The 17,877-nt window shown below is 38.1% G+C and overlaps 3 protein-coding genes across 3 annotated transcripts in view; 2 read left to right on the top strand and 1 right to left on the bottom strand.

Annotated features, from left to right (window-relative positions):
• The window catches only part of LOC112048291 (piezo-type mechanosensitive ion channel component), a gene marked incomplete at its 5' end in the record, with an annotated part of 50,331 nt that extends 44,944 nt beyond the window's left edge, over window positions 1-5,387 (top strand). The window contains 3 exon segments of the mRNA XM_052891066.1: window positions 337-440; window positions 917-1,058; window positions 2,438-5,387. Of these exon segments, the coding sequence (XP_052747026.1) occupies window positions 337-440; window positions 917-1,058; window positions 2,438-2,584 (393 nt within the window).
• LOC112048309 (DNA-directed RNA polymerase II subunit RPB2) lies at window positions 5,379-9,200 on the bottom strand. Its single transcript, XM_024085796.2, has one exon. The coding sequence runs from the start codon at window positions 8,976-8,978 to the stop codon at window positions 5,448-5,450; it is 3,531 nt and encodes a 1,176-aa protein (XP_023941564.1). The 5' UTR covers window positions 8,979-9,200; the 3' UTR covers window positions 5,379-5,447.
• A 1,441-nt stretch (window positions 9,201-10,641) lies between these two features.
• LOC112048300 (LIM domain-containing protein jub) lies at window positions 10,642-16,491 on the top strand. Its single transcript, XM_024085786.2, has 6 exons — window positions 10,642-12,337; window positions 12,892-13,061; window positions 13,272-13,334; window positions 14,407-14,572; window positions 15,008-15,148; window positions 16,083-16,491. Exons 1-6 carry the CDS (start codon window positions 10,852-10,854, stop codon window positions 16,190-16,192), a joined length of 2,136 nt encoding a protein of 711 aa, XP_023941554.2. The 5' UTR covers window positions 10,642-10,851; the 3' UTR covers window positions 16,193-16,491.
• Window positions 16,492-17,877: the final 1,386 nt, after the last annotated feature.

Here is a 17,877-nt window from a genome sequence, read left to right as displayed (position 1 = left end):
CTTTCCGTTCCGAAGGGTTCCGTGCTTTTCACTTTTTATGTGCGAGGCCCCACTAAGTGTTGAATATGTGTTAAGAACTTCACCGGACCACCTGACAAATTACCGAGCACGAAAATGAAAAACGGAAACTGGCTGTTTAGATATAATTTAACTAGCATATTAGAAATATGGAAAGAAAACAAAGCATATGACATTCACAAATAACATGGCTTTATATTGGTAAAATAATTTTCGAAATCGGTTCAGTAGATTCAGAGATTATTCAATAAAACCTCACAAACTGTATCTCTTTATAAATATTAGTATAGTGAAATATTTTGTCCACCTATTATGCAGGATCCTCTGGCCAGCATTCCTTTGAACGACTGCAGCATGCTGGTCATGTACACGTTCAACGATAAACTCTTCCCAGAGACGCTCAACTTCATATCGGGAGGCGGGTAAGAAAGAATATATTTTTTTAAAAATCACCTCGTAAGAGTATTTCTAGAATATTGTAAATCACTTTGGAATGTTGAGTTCTTATTATTAAAACAAGACCACCCCATTCGGGTATATAGAACAAATTACCAGGGAAGCAAAGTTTACCTGGACAAAGTGGTTGCTTGTCATCTCCACTCGGCTAATCCGGGAGGTGTTGGTAGTCTGATGCTTGGTATGTATTTGACAGGAATGTATTTGATAATAATATTCCCTGATCGTCAGTGGTGTGATTCGCTTTGATGTTATCTTTGTGGATAGAATATTTAAATATTTTTTAGTAAGTAAATAAGGTAATATTTAATTTCCGATATTTGAAACAGGCTGAACGTGAAACTGCTGTTTCCTAAATTCGTCGTAGTCTGTTTTGTGGAATGTAAAATACTTTTTTTTGTTTTATTCGAAATGCATGCAAAATATGTTTGTTTGTTTGTAGTATAATTGGTCTGTACACCACGTTCGTGTTCCTCGCGTCGCGTGTTCTGCGCGGCTTCTTCTCCGGCATCTACACGAAGATTATGTTCGACGACCTGCCCAACGCAGACCGCGTGCTGCAGCTGTGCCTTGATATTTACTTGGTAAGTACCAACATCTCAGGGGCGTAGCTACCACTTTATCAGCCGTATCAATGATACGCCCCTTTTTTTCCCTGGTTAAGCGTGAGTTCAAAACTTGGAAACATCCCACATAGATTAAAGCGAGAGTTACATCATTACCATTCGTTTGGGCCACATACTAATTTTATCCAGATCCAGAACACGCTACGCCTCTGCAACATCTTCATCATTGTGAGCATAATTCAGGTCAGAATCAAAGGTCAGATCTTTCTGCTTAAGGACGAGGGTATATGGAGCTTAGACTCACTAAGCTGCTCCAAGATGTGTACTCATCATTATCATTACCATCATCATCATCAGCCGATGGACGTCCACCGCTAGACATATGCCTCTTGTATAGACTTCCAAACATAACGGTCTCGGGACGCCAGCATCCAGCGACTCCCTGCAATCAGCTTGATTTCTTCATTCCATCTTGTGGGGCATTGACAACACTGCGCTTTCCGGTGCGGGGTCGCCATTCCAGCACCTTGGGACCCCAACGTCCGTCGGTTCTTTGAATTATGTGCCCTACCCATTGCCTTCAACTTCAACTTCGCGATTCGTTGAGCTATGTCGGTGACTTTGGTTCCCCCACAAAATTGAAATTCCATTTCTGATTCGATCACGCAGAAAAAGCATAACTCGCCCCATCATCCGCTGAGCGATTTTGAGCCTTCTAATAATAATAAGGCCTATATTTACTGTTTATTTAATGATAACTGATCAAAATTGAGATTATGTGTGGTAAAATTTTTGGCTGGTGGGAGGCTTCGGCCGTGGCCAGTTACCACCCTACCGGCAAAGACGTACCGCCAAGCGACTTAGCGTTCCGGTACGATGCCGTGTAGAAACCGAAAGGGGTGTGGATTTTCATCCTCCTCCTAACAAGTTAGCCCGCTTCCATCTTAGACTGCATCATCACTTACCATCAGGTGAGATTGTAGTCAAGGGCTAACTTGTAAAAGAATAAAAAAAAAAATGTTATCCGGAGCCTATTGTCAATGCTTTATGGATATCACAGAGTAGGAAGATGACATTTCCCGGTTGACATTGTTATTTTCGTTAGCAATGGGCTTTTCAGAATATGAAAAATGTGGTTGTCATTTATTTCAACTTCAGCCACTAGTTGGTCGATTTTATTGTTATATCAATGTCCAGAACTCTTGATAACCTCTCTAGTGCAGTTCGGATTGGCTGTACACAAAGATACATCTCGAGACGAAAGAAAAACACATGACTAATAAATAGCAGCGTAATCAAAAACAATCGCAATATTTTTGACTACACCGCCATTGTTGTCTTTAACGACTGCCAAAAAGAATAGAGGTTTGTAAAAACTAATAATAAATAAATTCTAGGTACGCGAAGCTTTGGAGATGTCTCTGGAAGAAGATTTGTTCGCGAAACTGGTGTTCCTGTACCGGTCGCCGGAGACTATGATCAAGTGGAGTCGGCCGAAGGAAGAGGACAACCAGGAGCAGAGGGCGCTGCCGGCGCCGCAGTGAACCGCACAGTAGTGTTACTTGGAGCTAAAGTGATCATAACGTAGTAACGTAACGCACCTTGGTAATGTACCGTAACTTGGTAACGTAACGTAACGTAGTAACGTAAAGTAACTTGGTAACGTAACGCAACTTGGTAATGTAACGTAACTTAAAGTAAAGTAACGTCAACTTCTGTTGCCACTGTTATGAGACTCTATTGCCTATGCCATTCCCATTGAGACAGTGGCCTGTAAAAATATGCTGTCTACCTTCAAATACATTATAGAATGGAGAAATATTTCTTTTGAATATTTGTCTTTGTATTGATAATATTTTCGAATTTCATATGCCTAGACTGCACCAATAGTTGAGAATGACAATTCCCAACTGGTGTATGTATGTATGTTTGTCCTCATATCTCAGACTATTATTAATTTTTTTAGTTAAACTATAGTCAAATTCTACCTTTTTTTTGGATGGACTGCATTAATATAGTCCAACTTTTGAACAGTGTCAATTTCATCAAAATCTGTTCAGTACTTTTCGATAGCATTAGGTGTGTTACAACTTACAGCCAGTTTCTTCATGTAAAGCTAAAGGTGAAAAATAGGTGTATGCTGCGGGGCAACATACACCTATTTAGACAGTCGATCCATGATAATCCATAATGAAAGAGTAATCTCCATTCGTGCGTCGGAGCTGACACACACTTTTTTAAATTTTTATTTATTTATTTGAATCAGAAAACATTTACATACCTAGGTATTATGGGTTAGCAAACACTTAAATTACCATACAAAAAATTACGTGTACCGAATATTGCAAAATTTATTGAGCAGTTAGTGTTTGTGACCTGGTGAAATGGTTATCAATTATTGGATATTCCTAAATATATACCAGTTTAATATCAAAATATCTTAATGTTAACTTTAGTGTAAAATTATGTTGAGCAAAAATATATTCTCGTTTTTACTTTACCTGATTTAACAGAGTTGTAGTTGGAATAATGGAAAAATACTGTCCAATTTACATGTAATATTTCATTTGGTTTAAACTTAACAGTTTAGAAGATGTTATTATAGTTACGTAAGTTGTACAGTAAACGAATGATACGTAACTTAAGAATAACAGCGGCGCTTGAGAGATTACAGTTATAATGCAATGCATGCAAATAGTTTTTATGTATTTTAAAGTTTTACTAAAATCGACGCGGCAGGTTATAGGAGACTTACTTAAAATACAAGATCCCACCAAAATTACTACGTTCATTGAGTTTTTTTTGGGCAAAACCATTTTTTTTTTTATAAATTTGTACACGGAGGAATATTTTTTATTAAGAATATATTTACGTTTACGAATATAGTCGGTGAAATGATCATTCAGCGAGATCTAAGACTCATATTATCAAATAGATTAGACTTATCTACCACAAACACAAGGCACTAATTGTTTTTTTTTTCACATATAGGTAATATAACGTAGTGTTCTACTACTTGTACCTAGGCCTTTTTTGTCACCTAAATAGTGGATGCCCAAACATTGTTTTGTATTTTTTTTTTTACATTTTAACAAAGTTTATACTCCTATTATAATTATTATAAGACTTCAGATTGTTGGTACTTAATAAATGCTAGCGTGCTGTGTAGTGTTTACGCTCTCTAAATTATAAACAGTAGTTTATTCGTACTTTTTCTATTTGTTTAGTCTTCCTAGTAATTTTAAGTTATTTATATATTTAAATTATTGATATATAATGTATATAAAGTGTAGATGAATTGTATCACTTACAATTACATTACATGTCTACACAAATATATATTCAATTTAATAAATATTTACTAGAAATATGAGTAAGGGGTTAGCATTGCAATAGTTAGCAGATTAAAAGCTGACAGTAGTCAGAACTGTAAGTAGAGAAAGTTTCAGAATTATAGTCAATAGTTTTTTCAGATTCGTCCAGTTTATAAGACTTGCCGAGATAAGATTCTTTTGAAGCACTGTTATTAAAATTGTATTTACGAGATTGAAGGCTGACAATAGTCAGACCTGTAAGTAGTAAGTTTTGGAAATATAGTCAAAAGTTCAGGGTCGTCCAGTTTACAAGACATGCCGATTTATAATAATTTATTCCAAGTTACTGTCAATAAAATTGTATTTACGAGAAGTAAAACTGGCGACAGTCGTTAGATCAGGGGGTTTATCTAGGATATAGCTTAGTACATTTCACTTAATTAATCTAGTACCTAACATTTTGAGACCATACTTTATTTTTATCTATATACATATATATGTTACTAAGTCTGCAGTGTTCCACAATTGCAATTTATATCCTGGGATATAATTCATCAAATAGCCAGTAGGTAACGTAAATTACCGATAATGTGGCAATGGGAAATGTGTAATATAGTAAAATATGAAGAGATCTATAGATTTATCAAATCAACAAACAATAAATCTATTAGGTAGTTTTTTTAAGTTTGTAGTCATTAGATGGGTCAGATTTTTGGATACCTGATGTATCAAGTCAATGCTCTTCGTGCATACCATCTTAACGCATTATATGCACAAGCGTAGTTTATTTAATGTATTTCTTGTCGTTGTTTCTCTACATTTTATAAATGTTAAATTATGCAATGCAAACAGAATATAATTATTATCAAATAACTTATATATACCTCAATTTGTAAATTTGCATTTTTGATATTTTATAATTTATTGAATTATTAAGTGCAACAATTATTTGTACATTTTGTAATGATTGTTACATACTAAGCTGCATTTAATGTTGTCGTTTGTGATAAAATAAAAGCCTTAATTAAATGTTCGCAAGTATTTATTTTAATTATATCCTTACGCTAATTCAAAAAAAATCATCAATAGACAATTAGTTTACCACCATAAGTCTAGGAGCAATATTCATGGACATTAATTCTTGGAACAGTAACTTCGCAGCATATGGGAGGCGCACTTGCGAAATTTGCGTCTTGTTCTTGCAGCCCTTGCACTCAAATGTATTGTTTCGCAAATTGGCTATTGCTATCAAGCCACAGAAATTACAAACATGTATACGGTAAGGATCAGACACCTCAAACAGACGTTCTCTCAAAAACTGAGCAGCTCCATGGGCTATTTGACAGTCGCGCTCCATTTCGCCAAACCGCAATCCTCCGTCACGAGCTCTCCCTTCCATGGGCTGTCTCACCAGAATTTGGACTGGCCCTCTTGCTCTAGAGTGAATTTTGTCATCCACCATATGCTTTAAACGTTGATAATAGGTCGGGCCCAAAAACACTTGAGCATTTATTTTTCTTCCAGTGTGACCATTGTACATCACTTCATTTCCACGCAAATGATACCCGTACTCTTGAAGTAAAGATGAAATTTTTTGCACATTTACAGCATCGTTAAATGGTGTAGCGTCACCAATTTCTCCTTTATTAGAAGAAACCTTTCCTTGGATACACTCGATCAAGTGACCAATCGTCATTCGAGATGGAATGGCATGTGGATTGATAATAATATCAGGAGTGAGGCCTTCACATGTGAATGGCATATCTTCTTGCCTGTATTGAATTCCACAAGTACCCTTTTGTCCGTGGCGGGAGGCAAACTTGTCGCCAATTTGTGGAATACGCACTGATCTCACGCGAATCTTGCAAAATTTGTAACCTTCGCTATTTAATGTTAACATCACTTGATCGACAATTCCAGTTTCACTGTTACGTAAGAATGTTGAAGCGTCTCGTTTACTGTAGCGTTTTGTTGTGCCTTCCAGTTCATCATCATTTTCAGGCAATGTCATTGTTTTACCAATAACCACATCATCCCCTGAAACTCTTATACCAGGAGCAATAATGCCATCATCATCCAATTTATCATAAAGAGCATTTCTCATCCCTTGACAGGTTTGTCTTGTTGGCTTCTCGAATTGTTCTTCTTGATCACCAATTCTTTTAGATTCTGAATCTTTATATGAACGGTAAAACACTGATCTAAAGAAACCTCTTTCTACAGCTGATGCATTTAAAATGACACTGTCTTCTTGGTTATAGCCAGTGTAACATAAAATAGCAACAATGGAATTAATTCCTGCAGGCAATTCTCTGAATCTCAAGTACTCCATGGATCTGGTGGTAACCAAAGGTTTATGCGGATAATAGAGCACATGGGCAAGTGTGTCCATTCTAACATGGAAGTTTGTAATATAGACACCCATGGCTTGTTTACCCATAGCACTTTGGTAAGTATTTCTGGGGCTTTGGTTGTGATCTGGGAATGGTATAATGGATGCACAAACACCCAAAATCATAGCAGGATGAATTTCACAGTGAGTGTAAGTGGTACAGTAGGCATATTCCTTTACTTGTGCCAAATCATCAGGACTCATGGCAATCATAACGGTCTCCTCTTCTAAAGTGTCAATGTATTCAACAACACCACTGGCTACTAAATTCTGCCATCCATAATTATTATAATCTCTTTCCTTCAGTTGATCAATGTGTTTTTTCTTCAACAACAAAGCCCCATTTTCAACAATGAGAAGGGGCCTGCAGATTCTGCCTGCATCAGTATAAATTCTTATTTCTCTGTCTCTGATGTCTCTTATCATACTAACTTCTGAAACTATAATGTCCATTTGCCGTCTCAATTTACGCAATGTAGCCATAAGTTGTTCAGGATCTCTATGAATACCTACCCAACAACCATTTACAAATATTTTTGTTGCATCTGCAATAGCTGATGGTGCAATTTCTTCCAAGTTTTCCATTGACCACTCCTCCAAGAACTCCAAAATTGGAGATGGCTGACTTCCAACAGAAATATAAGCCATGAGGGCTAAGTTTTTCACCAAGCCTACAGCTGCACCTTCAGGAGTTTCAGCAGGACAAATCATACCCCACAAAGTGTTATGCAGCTGTCTTGGTTTGGCTAACTTGCCATCACGACCTATTGGTGAGTTGACACGTCTCAAGTGAGATAATGTGGAAGCAAAAGTCAATCTATTTAACACCTGAGATACTCCAGCTCTAGCTTGGTGAGCCTTCTTTTGATCACCCCAATTACCTGTGGCCAAGGAATATCTTAGTCCATCAGTTATTATCTTTGTTTTTATGGCCAACTCGAGGTTAAAGTCCTTGCCTTTGTCAATGAATTTCTGTGCATACATCCTCACCTCCTTCAACAAGTTCTTAAAAAGTCCTCTAAACAGGAATGCAAGTAGGGGACCGGCTAAATCGAGTCTTTTATTACCATAGTGATCTCTGTCATCAAGTTCACGACGACCCAATGCAGCTAGAAGAAGTCTGTGTACCATGTAACCCAAAAAATAAGCTTTTTTAGTTTCACAGAAGTCAGAAACTCCAACATGTGGCAACATTTCTTTTTGTAAAATTTCTCTAGCATATTTAATACGCCTTTCTTTAGTGACACCTGGACGTGCTCCTCTAGCACCTATAAAGCTGAGTGCAACACCCTGTTCTTGTATTACAAATGCCTCGTCTAATGAAGGCTTAACCATTTCCATCATTTCTGGATCATCAAAATCATAAATGATGTGTTCTAAAATATCTCTATCAGCCACAAACCCCAGAGCTCTAAACACAATCATTATAGGTATTTCTTGCTTTATGTATGGTACAATCGCAACAATTCTTTGACCAATTGCAGACTTCTTAATACTTTGTCCACCCCTTGCCATCATGTTGACCCATAAAGTGGAAGTAGGTCTTGAGCTGTGTTCAAGACATGATCGGATTTCAGTTTTGTAAGCATATTTGCCACCTTGCATACTGAATACATACACTGTATTGGTGGCCATCTTCTCTTGAGCGATCAAAACCTTCTCAGATCCGTTTATAATGAAATAACCGCCAGGATCTAATGGACATTCGTTTAATTCCGTTAAATCACGATCTGTCAAATTGCTGAGCAGACAATAGGTGGATCTCAACATTATGGGAATTTTTCCAATGAATGTTTTTTGATGTTGGGTTTCAATGGGATCTTCATTCTCTTTCACAATAGTTTTTGTTATGTCGACATAAAGCGGAGCTGAATACGTCAAATTGCGTAGACGCGCTTCGTTAGGCATCATAGGAGATGGGGCACCGTCTTTTTCCCAATGAGTTGGTTTAGATAGGTAGATTTGATCAAATTTCAAGTTATATTTAGGTGGCGATTCGATTTCACCAGATGAATGCTGAGCTTCAGCTTGTAGCTCGATAGGTGGAGAGTCTTCCACAATGCGTTGCACGGACATCTGTATGAACTCATCGAAGCTGTCAAGTTGTTGCCTTACTAAACCTTTCTCGTCAAAGTATGCGTTGATAACAATCCAGCAAGCTTCCTGCCAGAGTTCTGATGATATTTCTTCGACCTCTTCCTCCTCATACTGGTCGTCTTCGGTTTCGTACATATTGCACAAATGAGTTTTTATTGGAAGGTTTAGTCAAAGTAATTCAGCAGTGTAATGAATGTCATCACGTTCACTCGTGAAATTAATTAACTATCACAATATAGAATTGGGCGGTACTACGGAATGGAAAGCTCTATTTTACTACGATTTAAATATGAAAACTGAAATTAATAAAGAAGAGCGTCACCTCGGCTGGAAGATGACACCACAGATTAAGTAACAAATTACATTTACGACAAATAAAAATACAAAACAAAATCCTACCATAATCCTACAGACACAGAGTTTCAGAGTATATACTGCAGGACTACATATTTAGGTCGTAGACAGAGAAATATAGTATAAATGCGTTAAGTTTCTAGACCGTTAATACATGAAACACGTCGGACTGCGCAGCTATTACAACTCCACTATATAGGCTATGTTTTTATATTCTGGGCAACTATATGCTAATGCTTGATTACTCGAAGTTTAGTTTAAATGGCGCGTATTTTACCTTCATTCTCTGTCTACGCTGTAGGTATTTGTTTTCTACATCGTGTTTGGGAACCATAGAGTGCACAAAGATAGATATCTGTCTGTGTTTGTCAAAGTACAGTAGTGATGTGCAATGTTTGAATAAATCGATAAATAATAATAGATTGGTTGATGCTAAAATAATACTCTGTTAAAGACTCTCATTTATTTATTTCTCATTTTATTTATTTTTTAACAATGTTATATACATACAAAATATACTAAACACTATTAAAACTAATAAAAAAATTTAAACCTCGCGCTTCGGGACATTTGAGTGGTCAGGGTCAGTGGTCAGGGCTCCAGAGTGAGGAAACTCCTCACAATACGCGCCGTCTCAAGAATCACTGCCTTCTGTATCCGACTCTTCATCCAACACACTCCCCTTTTCCACTCAAGTCACTCTTGACTGACTTGACGTCACGGCTAGAACGAGCATACTGAAGCCGACCGTACGACGAGCGGCTTATATCGCAAGTCGTTCCATCCAACCGATCACTACCCCTCTCTAACTTCCCGACTATTTACGGAAACAAGTCGCTCTACCTAGCGTCAGCACGAGCCAACAAGAGATCGAGTGACGTAATTTTTTTTATTCTTTACAAGTTAGCTCTTGACTACAATCTCACCTGATGGTAAGTGATGATGCAATCTAAGATGGAAGCAGGTAAACTTATTAGGAGGAGAATGAAAATCCACACCCCTTTCAGCTTACACGACATCGTACCGGAACGCTAAATCGCTTGGCAATACGTCTTTGTCGGTAGGGTGGTAACTAGCCACGACCAAAGCCTCCCACCAGCCAGACCTGGACTAATAAAGAAAATCTCAATCGGCCTAGCCGGGGATCGAACTCAGGACCTCTGTCATGTAAATCCACCGCACATACCACTGCACCACGGAGGTCGTCATATCCGTCTCAGACTAATCATTATAATATTAACAATTTCTTTGTAAATTGGCCTATTTTAAATATTATGAGCTCTTGCTTTAATTTTTGAATAGTACATACTACTTCGTCATCGAAAACATTCGTTTGTTTGGAATCTGGATTTCGCATTTCGCAAACTTAACCCAAATTAAACAGTAAAATATCCAATCCAAAGACTCTTTTACGAGACGAGGGCTCCTGAGTAAATATGTTCCTTGAACGAGGGTGACTAACACAATTTATCACAGCTCACTTATCACATTCATTCACATCACCAACACAATGCACATCACTAATTTTGTTTTTTATAGTATTTTTACAATGTTTTGTTGAAGATTACGAGAACAAAATGATTATGAATCATAAAAGTACGATTTTAGTGTAATTTTCATTTGTGTCGTTAATTTTTTTCAATATTGTTTAATTATGGATTCCTCAAGAAGGAATAATTCCGAGGAGCAACGGTGCGTTTTGAGTTTGCAAGATTTGAAAATATCCAACAAAGAAGATAATGATACTGAGCAAGCGCACTCGGCTTCGACTTCCAACATTAACGTTCAAACGAAGCCCAGACCCGTCGGCGCAATAGAGAGCTTCACTTTAGAGAATGCTCCCGTCAATCGGCAAGATTACAGTTTTTACGAGCGCTCCAATGTTATAGCGTCCTCAAAGTTTGCGACTCCCAAGCGAGTGGAGACCATAGCGTCAATCAATAAACGCGATATTAATACTGCAGCGCTTCCGGCCAGCCCCACGCGATCTATAGACTCCATTTCGCAGAGGTCGCTCAGTTATCAAACGGAGGATTTGTACGAAATACCAGGTAATACGAACAGTCAGTATCCGCCGCCAGTTTACGAGAACATCGAGTATTACGGCGAGCAGCAGCTCCCGCAGCCGCCCTACTACCACCAGCTGTACCAGAGCTCGCCGCTCGTCGCCGACGGCTACTACAACACCCGGTACAGCAAGGCGCAACCGCAAGTTCCTGTCAACAACAAAACCAAGTTAAATCCCTTGCTCTATGAGAATATGCTTTGTCCTGAAAATGATAAAAAGATTGAGTATAAAGTGCAAGCCAATCCAGACCAGCAATATATGCAACAGAGCTCTGTTCCTGGGCCCCAGGTTCCCAACACCACTATAAATAGGAACAGCTCACAGAAACTGTTGAATGACAAGAGCAAAGTAGAAAAGCCCCCACCGCCACCTTACATCTCAACAGATAACTCCAGCAGTGATTATACTGTTATGAAGTCTGCGCCACCAAAATACACTGATGTCAGTGCCCTTTTAAAAAGTAACAACTCTGTAAGTTTTGATGACAAAGTTGTGACCATTCCGTCAACTGCTATTTACGCATCGATCGCGCCGAGTGCTCAAAGACCTAAGGCGAATATTGCTACAGAGGTTCAAGGTGCTGTGATTGCTCCAAAATACTTTCACCCAAAACCAACAGTAGGAAATGGTTTGGGGAAAGCAAAGCCTGCTGTTAACGGTAGTTACATTTCCAACCCTAAACCTATACCTAATAGAATGCAAATAATTGAGGATACAAATGGGTCAGACTATGTTTGTATGACTGGAGGATCCCCCGCTGCTGCTGTGGCTGCAGCAAACAAAGACAACATCTCTCTAGCATCAGAATCAATAAGTTCACGCAATATGGCCTCTGGGTTAACTTCTATGTGTTCACCTGTGCAGTCGCCTGCACCCAGTCCTACTCCTAGTTCAGTTTCTCAACTCTCAGGAGGGTCTAGAGGTTCTGGAGGTCGTGGGAAGAGCCTTCTTCCATATAGTATCACACCACCTCGACCACCAGGGCCAAGTGAAGCCCAACGTAAAATTGAAGAACTGACACGACAGCTTGAGGAAGAAATGGAGAGACAAGACGAGGAAGGAGAATACTTTGGTATGAACCTTTTAACTTTATAATAACCAAACATGTTTCACACTACTTTTATCAATGTTCAAGCTTTAATTATTTAAGGAATAAAACATTTTTATGGGTATTTATTTCTCTTCACTTTCCTAGTATGCAGTTAAGTGAAGAGAAATAAATATGTCTAGCCTAGAAATGGTCGGTCCCATCTCTTTCAACACACTGAAAAAGATCTTCTTCTTCTTAGCGTGTTCTCATTAAGAGGGATCCACTTTCCGGCATAATCTCACCACTACCACTTTGCCTGGTCTTGGGCGTCCGACTTCTTAAGTTTATTAGATCTCAAGTCCGCATTTACGATGTCGAGCCAGCACTCTTTGGGGGGCCTAGTGGTTTAGCTCCAGGGAACAAGATGTTCAGACACCTGTTACCCACATAGTTCTGCTCTATGGGTATGGGAAAAAATGAAAAACACAGTGAAAAATATATAAATAAATAAATATTTCCAGTTGTGCTGCTATTGGTTGAAATTTGCCTATTTCCCTTCACAAGATGTGTTGTTTATAATTTCTGGTTTCTTTCAGGTATATGTCATACTTGTGGTGCTGGTGTGACTGGTGCAGGGCAAGCTTGCCAGGCCATGGGGAATCTGTACCATACCAACTGTTTCATATGCTGCTCCTGTGGCAGAGCCTTACGAGGCAAGGCATTCTACAATGTTCATGGGAAAGTATATTGTGAAGAAGATTATTTGGTAAGCATTATTATAAATAAGATAATACATCAAAAAATGCCTATTTTCATATTTAATTGTGAATTGTAGCATTCCAGAAATAATTCTTTTTAAAAATTTTAGTAATAAGTATTACTAAAAATACTAACACTTTAAAAAAATCTTGGGATAAACTATAACAATTTTGAAAATACTTTTACTGATACTGATGAACCCACAATATTTTTTCAGTATTCTGGATTTCAACAAACTGCAGAGAAATGTGCAATATGTGGCCATCTTATAATGGAAATGGTAAGGCTCATTATTAATTACAATCTATAAAACATGCATTTATGTAGATAACTTGTAATTCACTGTAGAAGGTAGAACAATTTACAATTACATTATTTTTTCTAGCACTCACTTAAGGTTTGTATTTAGTTCATGTAGCTATTAGTTCTTATCAGTTGGAATTATCTGCTCCCATTTTAGTAAACTTTGAACATGTTTGGTAATATTAATAAGCAAGTAGCTTATATCTGTATACATTTGATATAGGAAAGGTCTCAGCAGAGTGAGACTTATCCTGTATCAATATCTATAAATTTCTACAGATCAATTTGTTTTTGTAATCATTGAAACTTCCAAGATGTTCACATATGTGAATAAATACTTATGTGAGGATTTCAAGACTAAACTTATAATTTTTTTTTTCTTTTTTTTATTCTTTACAAGTTACTACAATCACCTGATGGTAAGTGATGATGTAATCTAAGATGGAAGCGGACTAACTTGTTAGGAGGATGAAAAACCACACCCCTTTAGGTTTCTTCTATATTTTATGCAATGTATTGTAATTCCATGAATATAAATATCTTTCCTTGCAATAGAAACTATTAAAGGATGGTTGAACTAATTTATCCAAGTTTCACCACACTTTCGACTCCTTCTTTCAAAACAGAAGTGAGACATTATTCGTCGTCGTCGTCATCAACCCATATTCGGCTCACTGCTGAGCTCGAGTCTCCTCTCAGAATGAGAGGGGTAAGGCCAATAGTCCACCATGCTGGCTTAATGCGGATTGGCAGACTTGACACACGCAGAGAATTAAGATAATTCTTTGGTGTGCAGGTTTCCTCACCAATGTTTTCCTTCACTGATTGCGACACGTGATATTTAATTTCTTAAAATGCACATAACTGAAAAGTTGGAGGTGCATGCCCTGGATCGGATTCGAACCAACTGCCTCCGGAATCAGAGGCAGAGGTCATATCCACTGGGCTATCACGGCTCTCAGAGAGCTGTGATAGTCAGTGGAGAGACATTATTTTGATGATGTTATTTTATGCCTTAATAATAACTGATAAACTTTGTTTTTCGACAGATATTACAAGCTATGGGGAAGTCGTACCACCCTGGTTGTTTCCGCTGCTGCATCTGCAACGAGTGCTTGGACGGAGTGCCCTTCACTGTGGACGTTGACAACAAGATCTATTGTGTCAATGATTACCATCGCATGTTTGCTCCCAAATGTGCTAGTTGTGGCAAAGGTTAGTACAGGTGGTTGTATGTTCAACATCGTCGGCCTATTTATAGTACGCGTTTACTGATCCGCATCATATGACGGCCTCCGTGGCGCAGTGGTATGCGCGGTGAATTTACAAGACGGAGGTCCTGGGTTCAAACCCCAGCTGAGCCGATTAAGGTTTTCTTAATTGGTCCAGGTCTGGCTGGTGGGAGGCTTTGGCCAAAATTTTACTTTTGCAGTGCGTTTTCAAACAAACGCCTTGTTGCGTTCAGTTAACGCGTGAACTCTAGAACGAGTGCGCGTTCAACTCCATGTTTCATACTGAATTCCTCCTCAAATGCTCGCGCGTAATATGCGCCTTGTGGACGCAACGGTAGCGCGTAATACGCGCGAGAATTGCGGCGAATTCGCCCTTTCAGGACTGAGCCTTAGATTCATATCTGTTGGTGTCCTGCAGGCATCACACCAGTAGAGGGGACGGACGAGACAGTGCGCGTGGTGTCCATGGACCGCGACTTCCACGTGGACTGCTACATGTGCTGCGTGTGCGGCATGCAGCTCACCGACGAGCCCGACAAACGCTGCTATCCACTAGCTGGTGAGTGACAATCAATCTGCCCTATTAGCATTATCACCTCAATACAGAAACTGACGAGAAAGGGTAATGCTCACTGACCAATACACCGTCAGCCCTAGGCACTCGGCTATTCCCTTGCATAAAAGTATATGGAGATAATAATATGATGTATAAATAAAGATTTGATTAAATAATTGGTTTAATAAAAGTTTCGTTTTTCTAAGAAAATACATATTTTTTATCACTCTTAATGCTCAAAAAATTCGCTGGAGTACCAAAATGGCAAAGTAACATTTGAAGCTGTATTCTTTTTTTAGTTTTATTTTGTTCTGTTACCAACAAAAAATGAACAAACACACCAAATAAGTTTCCTAACTTAAAAAATAAAATGTCTTAAAACTCTGGCTGACTGGTCAACAATCTTTGCTTGTCCAATTCAGGACAATTTATTAAAGTAAAATTATCAAGTTTTTTTTAGATATAAGTAAATTGCTGGGTGGTTAGGGTAGGGTAGGGTAGGCGGGTCAGGGATGGGCATTCCCTTTTTCACTGATCATGCTATGGGTTGCTCTTATTCACTAAAAATCTATCTTCTGAGCATATTGGGCAGCGGAGTGCCAGTTACAACTATCTCAAGTCAAAGTCTTACCAATAGGATCGAAAATAAAGTTTCCTTACTATGTATTTATGTACGCTTAATACCTATGGGACACGAAAACAATTACTTACCATCTAAAACAAAAACTTACCTATCAACAATAATAGAATATAGTTTTTATCATCTAGTCTGTGGTCGTAAAATCAGTCCAAAGTTTACTCTGTCAAGTGCAAGTGACAAACGTGCGGAGGTAAGCTGTAACGCGTTACGTTACTTAGCAGTTTACCCTCCCATAAGAAGTTATCACTTGAAAAAAGTTCACAAAACAAACTTTTTTTTACTTTTTTTAATTTTCAGGCAAGTTGATGTGTCGAGCGTGTCACCTGTCCACGATAGGCGCCTCCACGGGCCCCGGCATGCCGCCGGCGCCGCACCTGTCGCCCGCCTCCTACCAGTACATGGGTTGAGCCATACCCAATGTGTTTCAACGTACCGTTTACGACTGCTTTTGCATTCAATCTCTAAATGTTGATCATTTTTACCTGGCACTTCTACATATACTATATTTTACATATTTACTGCAAGCACTAGTCGCAAATAACGTGGTGTCGTCTGCGCATCGTTTCGATTCTACGATTCGCAAACCATTCTTCGAGAGTTATGTGCATGACCAGTTCGGTATACGCATTGAACAAGAGCGGTGATATTATGTATTCTTGGTGAACACCTGCGTTGGGATGAAAATTTTTCAGCATGGTGTCATCTATCCGCACATATGCAGTTCCATCTTCGTAAAGACGTCTAAGAAGATGGACTAAAGGTTTTGGTGTACCCATGTCTTGTAGCACACTCCACAGTTTAGGCCATTTTACAGAGTCAAAAGCCTTCGAGAAGTCAACGAAGCATATATAGGTCGGCTTTTTTAACTCACGCGCCTTCTCTATGATTTTTCGAATAATCTCATGAATAATAAAGTATTAAAAATATAAAACTTGCATTTTATAATTCCTACTGATTTGATACACAATGGGGATGATGACTAGGTTTGAATATATTGATTTTTATGATACATTCGGGTAAATAGGGTCAATGTTAACTAATTTATACATAAAAAGCAAAGATTGTCTGGATATTTGCAAAATAAATGAGATTATAAAATTTCAATAACTATTGAAAATATTTTATCGTAATTAGATGAAAATTCATACAGTTTTAGCTTCCTTACATTAAATGTGTCATTTTTTAATATATGAACTATAAACATAAACGCACAAATAACAAAGATATTAGTAATTTTGTTTGAACGCGCATACAAATCTAACGATCATTACATTGCCTATGACGTCATTATTTCGAGCCATTTAGTATGGGACGTTTTTCAGGGATCCGCGGCAGCACCGCAAATCTGACTCTTTAAATCCCTGTAGCTCCGAAAGTAATGATCGCAGATACCCTGTTCCTTTTACAAAATTGCTTTACTATTAGCATACTCTTAATTTATATACAATTTAAAAAACTGTCATCATCCCTATTAAAATGTGTGAGGTGAGGGGTGCCAGGTAAAAAATTAAAGTCCGGCCGCTCAGAGATTGCGTTTCTGACAGGTCGTAATCGAATGGTACAATTACAATTGCCTCGTTATTGTGTCTCATCGCTACAAAGACAAACAGTTGGCATAACCTTGAAACAGCGCAATTTAACCTTGTACGCCAGTTCGAAGTTACATCGCCCATTCAATCACGACCTGACAAACGCAATCTCTGAGAGGCCGAACTTTAATTATATATCTAAATGACACGTTAAGCGCGATATTCGTTTGTTGTTAATATCGCTTAATCTAACACAGATTTAGTGTTGCTGAAAGCTGTGATTTTATTGAATTGTTATAACATTCGAATCAAAAAGCTATAGTTTCAATACTATAGTCTACAAAACTGCATTTACTCTTGACTGGCAGAACATGACATAGCAAATATTTCAGTCTACTATAGGAATTCTGTAAAGACACACCATACCCACAGATAATGCAATTTGCAACGGAATTTGGCTTTAATGAATCAAAACAAAAGATGCAACTGTTATCAACATTTAAATTTTTCATGGAATGAAATGAAAATTTACTATTAACTATCAAGTAAGTGATTGTTCAAAT

The sequence above is a fragment of the Bicyclus anynana genome, chromosome 3, assembly GCF_947172395.1.
Source record: "Bicyclus anynana chromosome 3, ilBicAnyn1.1, whole genome shotgun sequence".
NCBI classification, from domain to species: Eukaryota; Metazoa; Arthropoda; class Insecta; order Lepidoptera; family Nymphalidae; genus Bicyclus; species Bicyclus anynana.
Note: the sequence above shows the minus strand (reverse complement) of the source record. Positions and strands in the feature narration are given on the sequence as shown.

What these genes read in the sequence shown, in the direction of transcription:
- LOC112048309 (XM_024085796.2), bottom strand. Translation starts at nt 8,978, where the DNA reads ATGTACGAAACCGAAGACGACCAGTATGAGGAGGAAGAGGTCGAAGAA.
- LOC112048300 (XM_024085786.2), top strand. Translation starts at nt 10,852, where the DNA reads ATGGATTCCTCAAGAAGGAATAATTCCGAGGAGCAACGGTGCGTTTTG. An exon ending in ATTGTGAAGAAGATTATTTG is followed by an intron (nt 13,062 to 13,271) that starts GTAAGCATTATT and finishes ATATTTTTTCAG; the next exon opens with TATTCTGGATTTCAACAAAC. An exon ending in ATGTGCTAGTTGTGGCAAAG is followed by an intron (nt 14,573 to 15,007) that starts GTTAGTACAGGT and finishes GGTGTCCTGCAG; the next exon opens with GCATCACACCAGTAGAGGGG.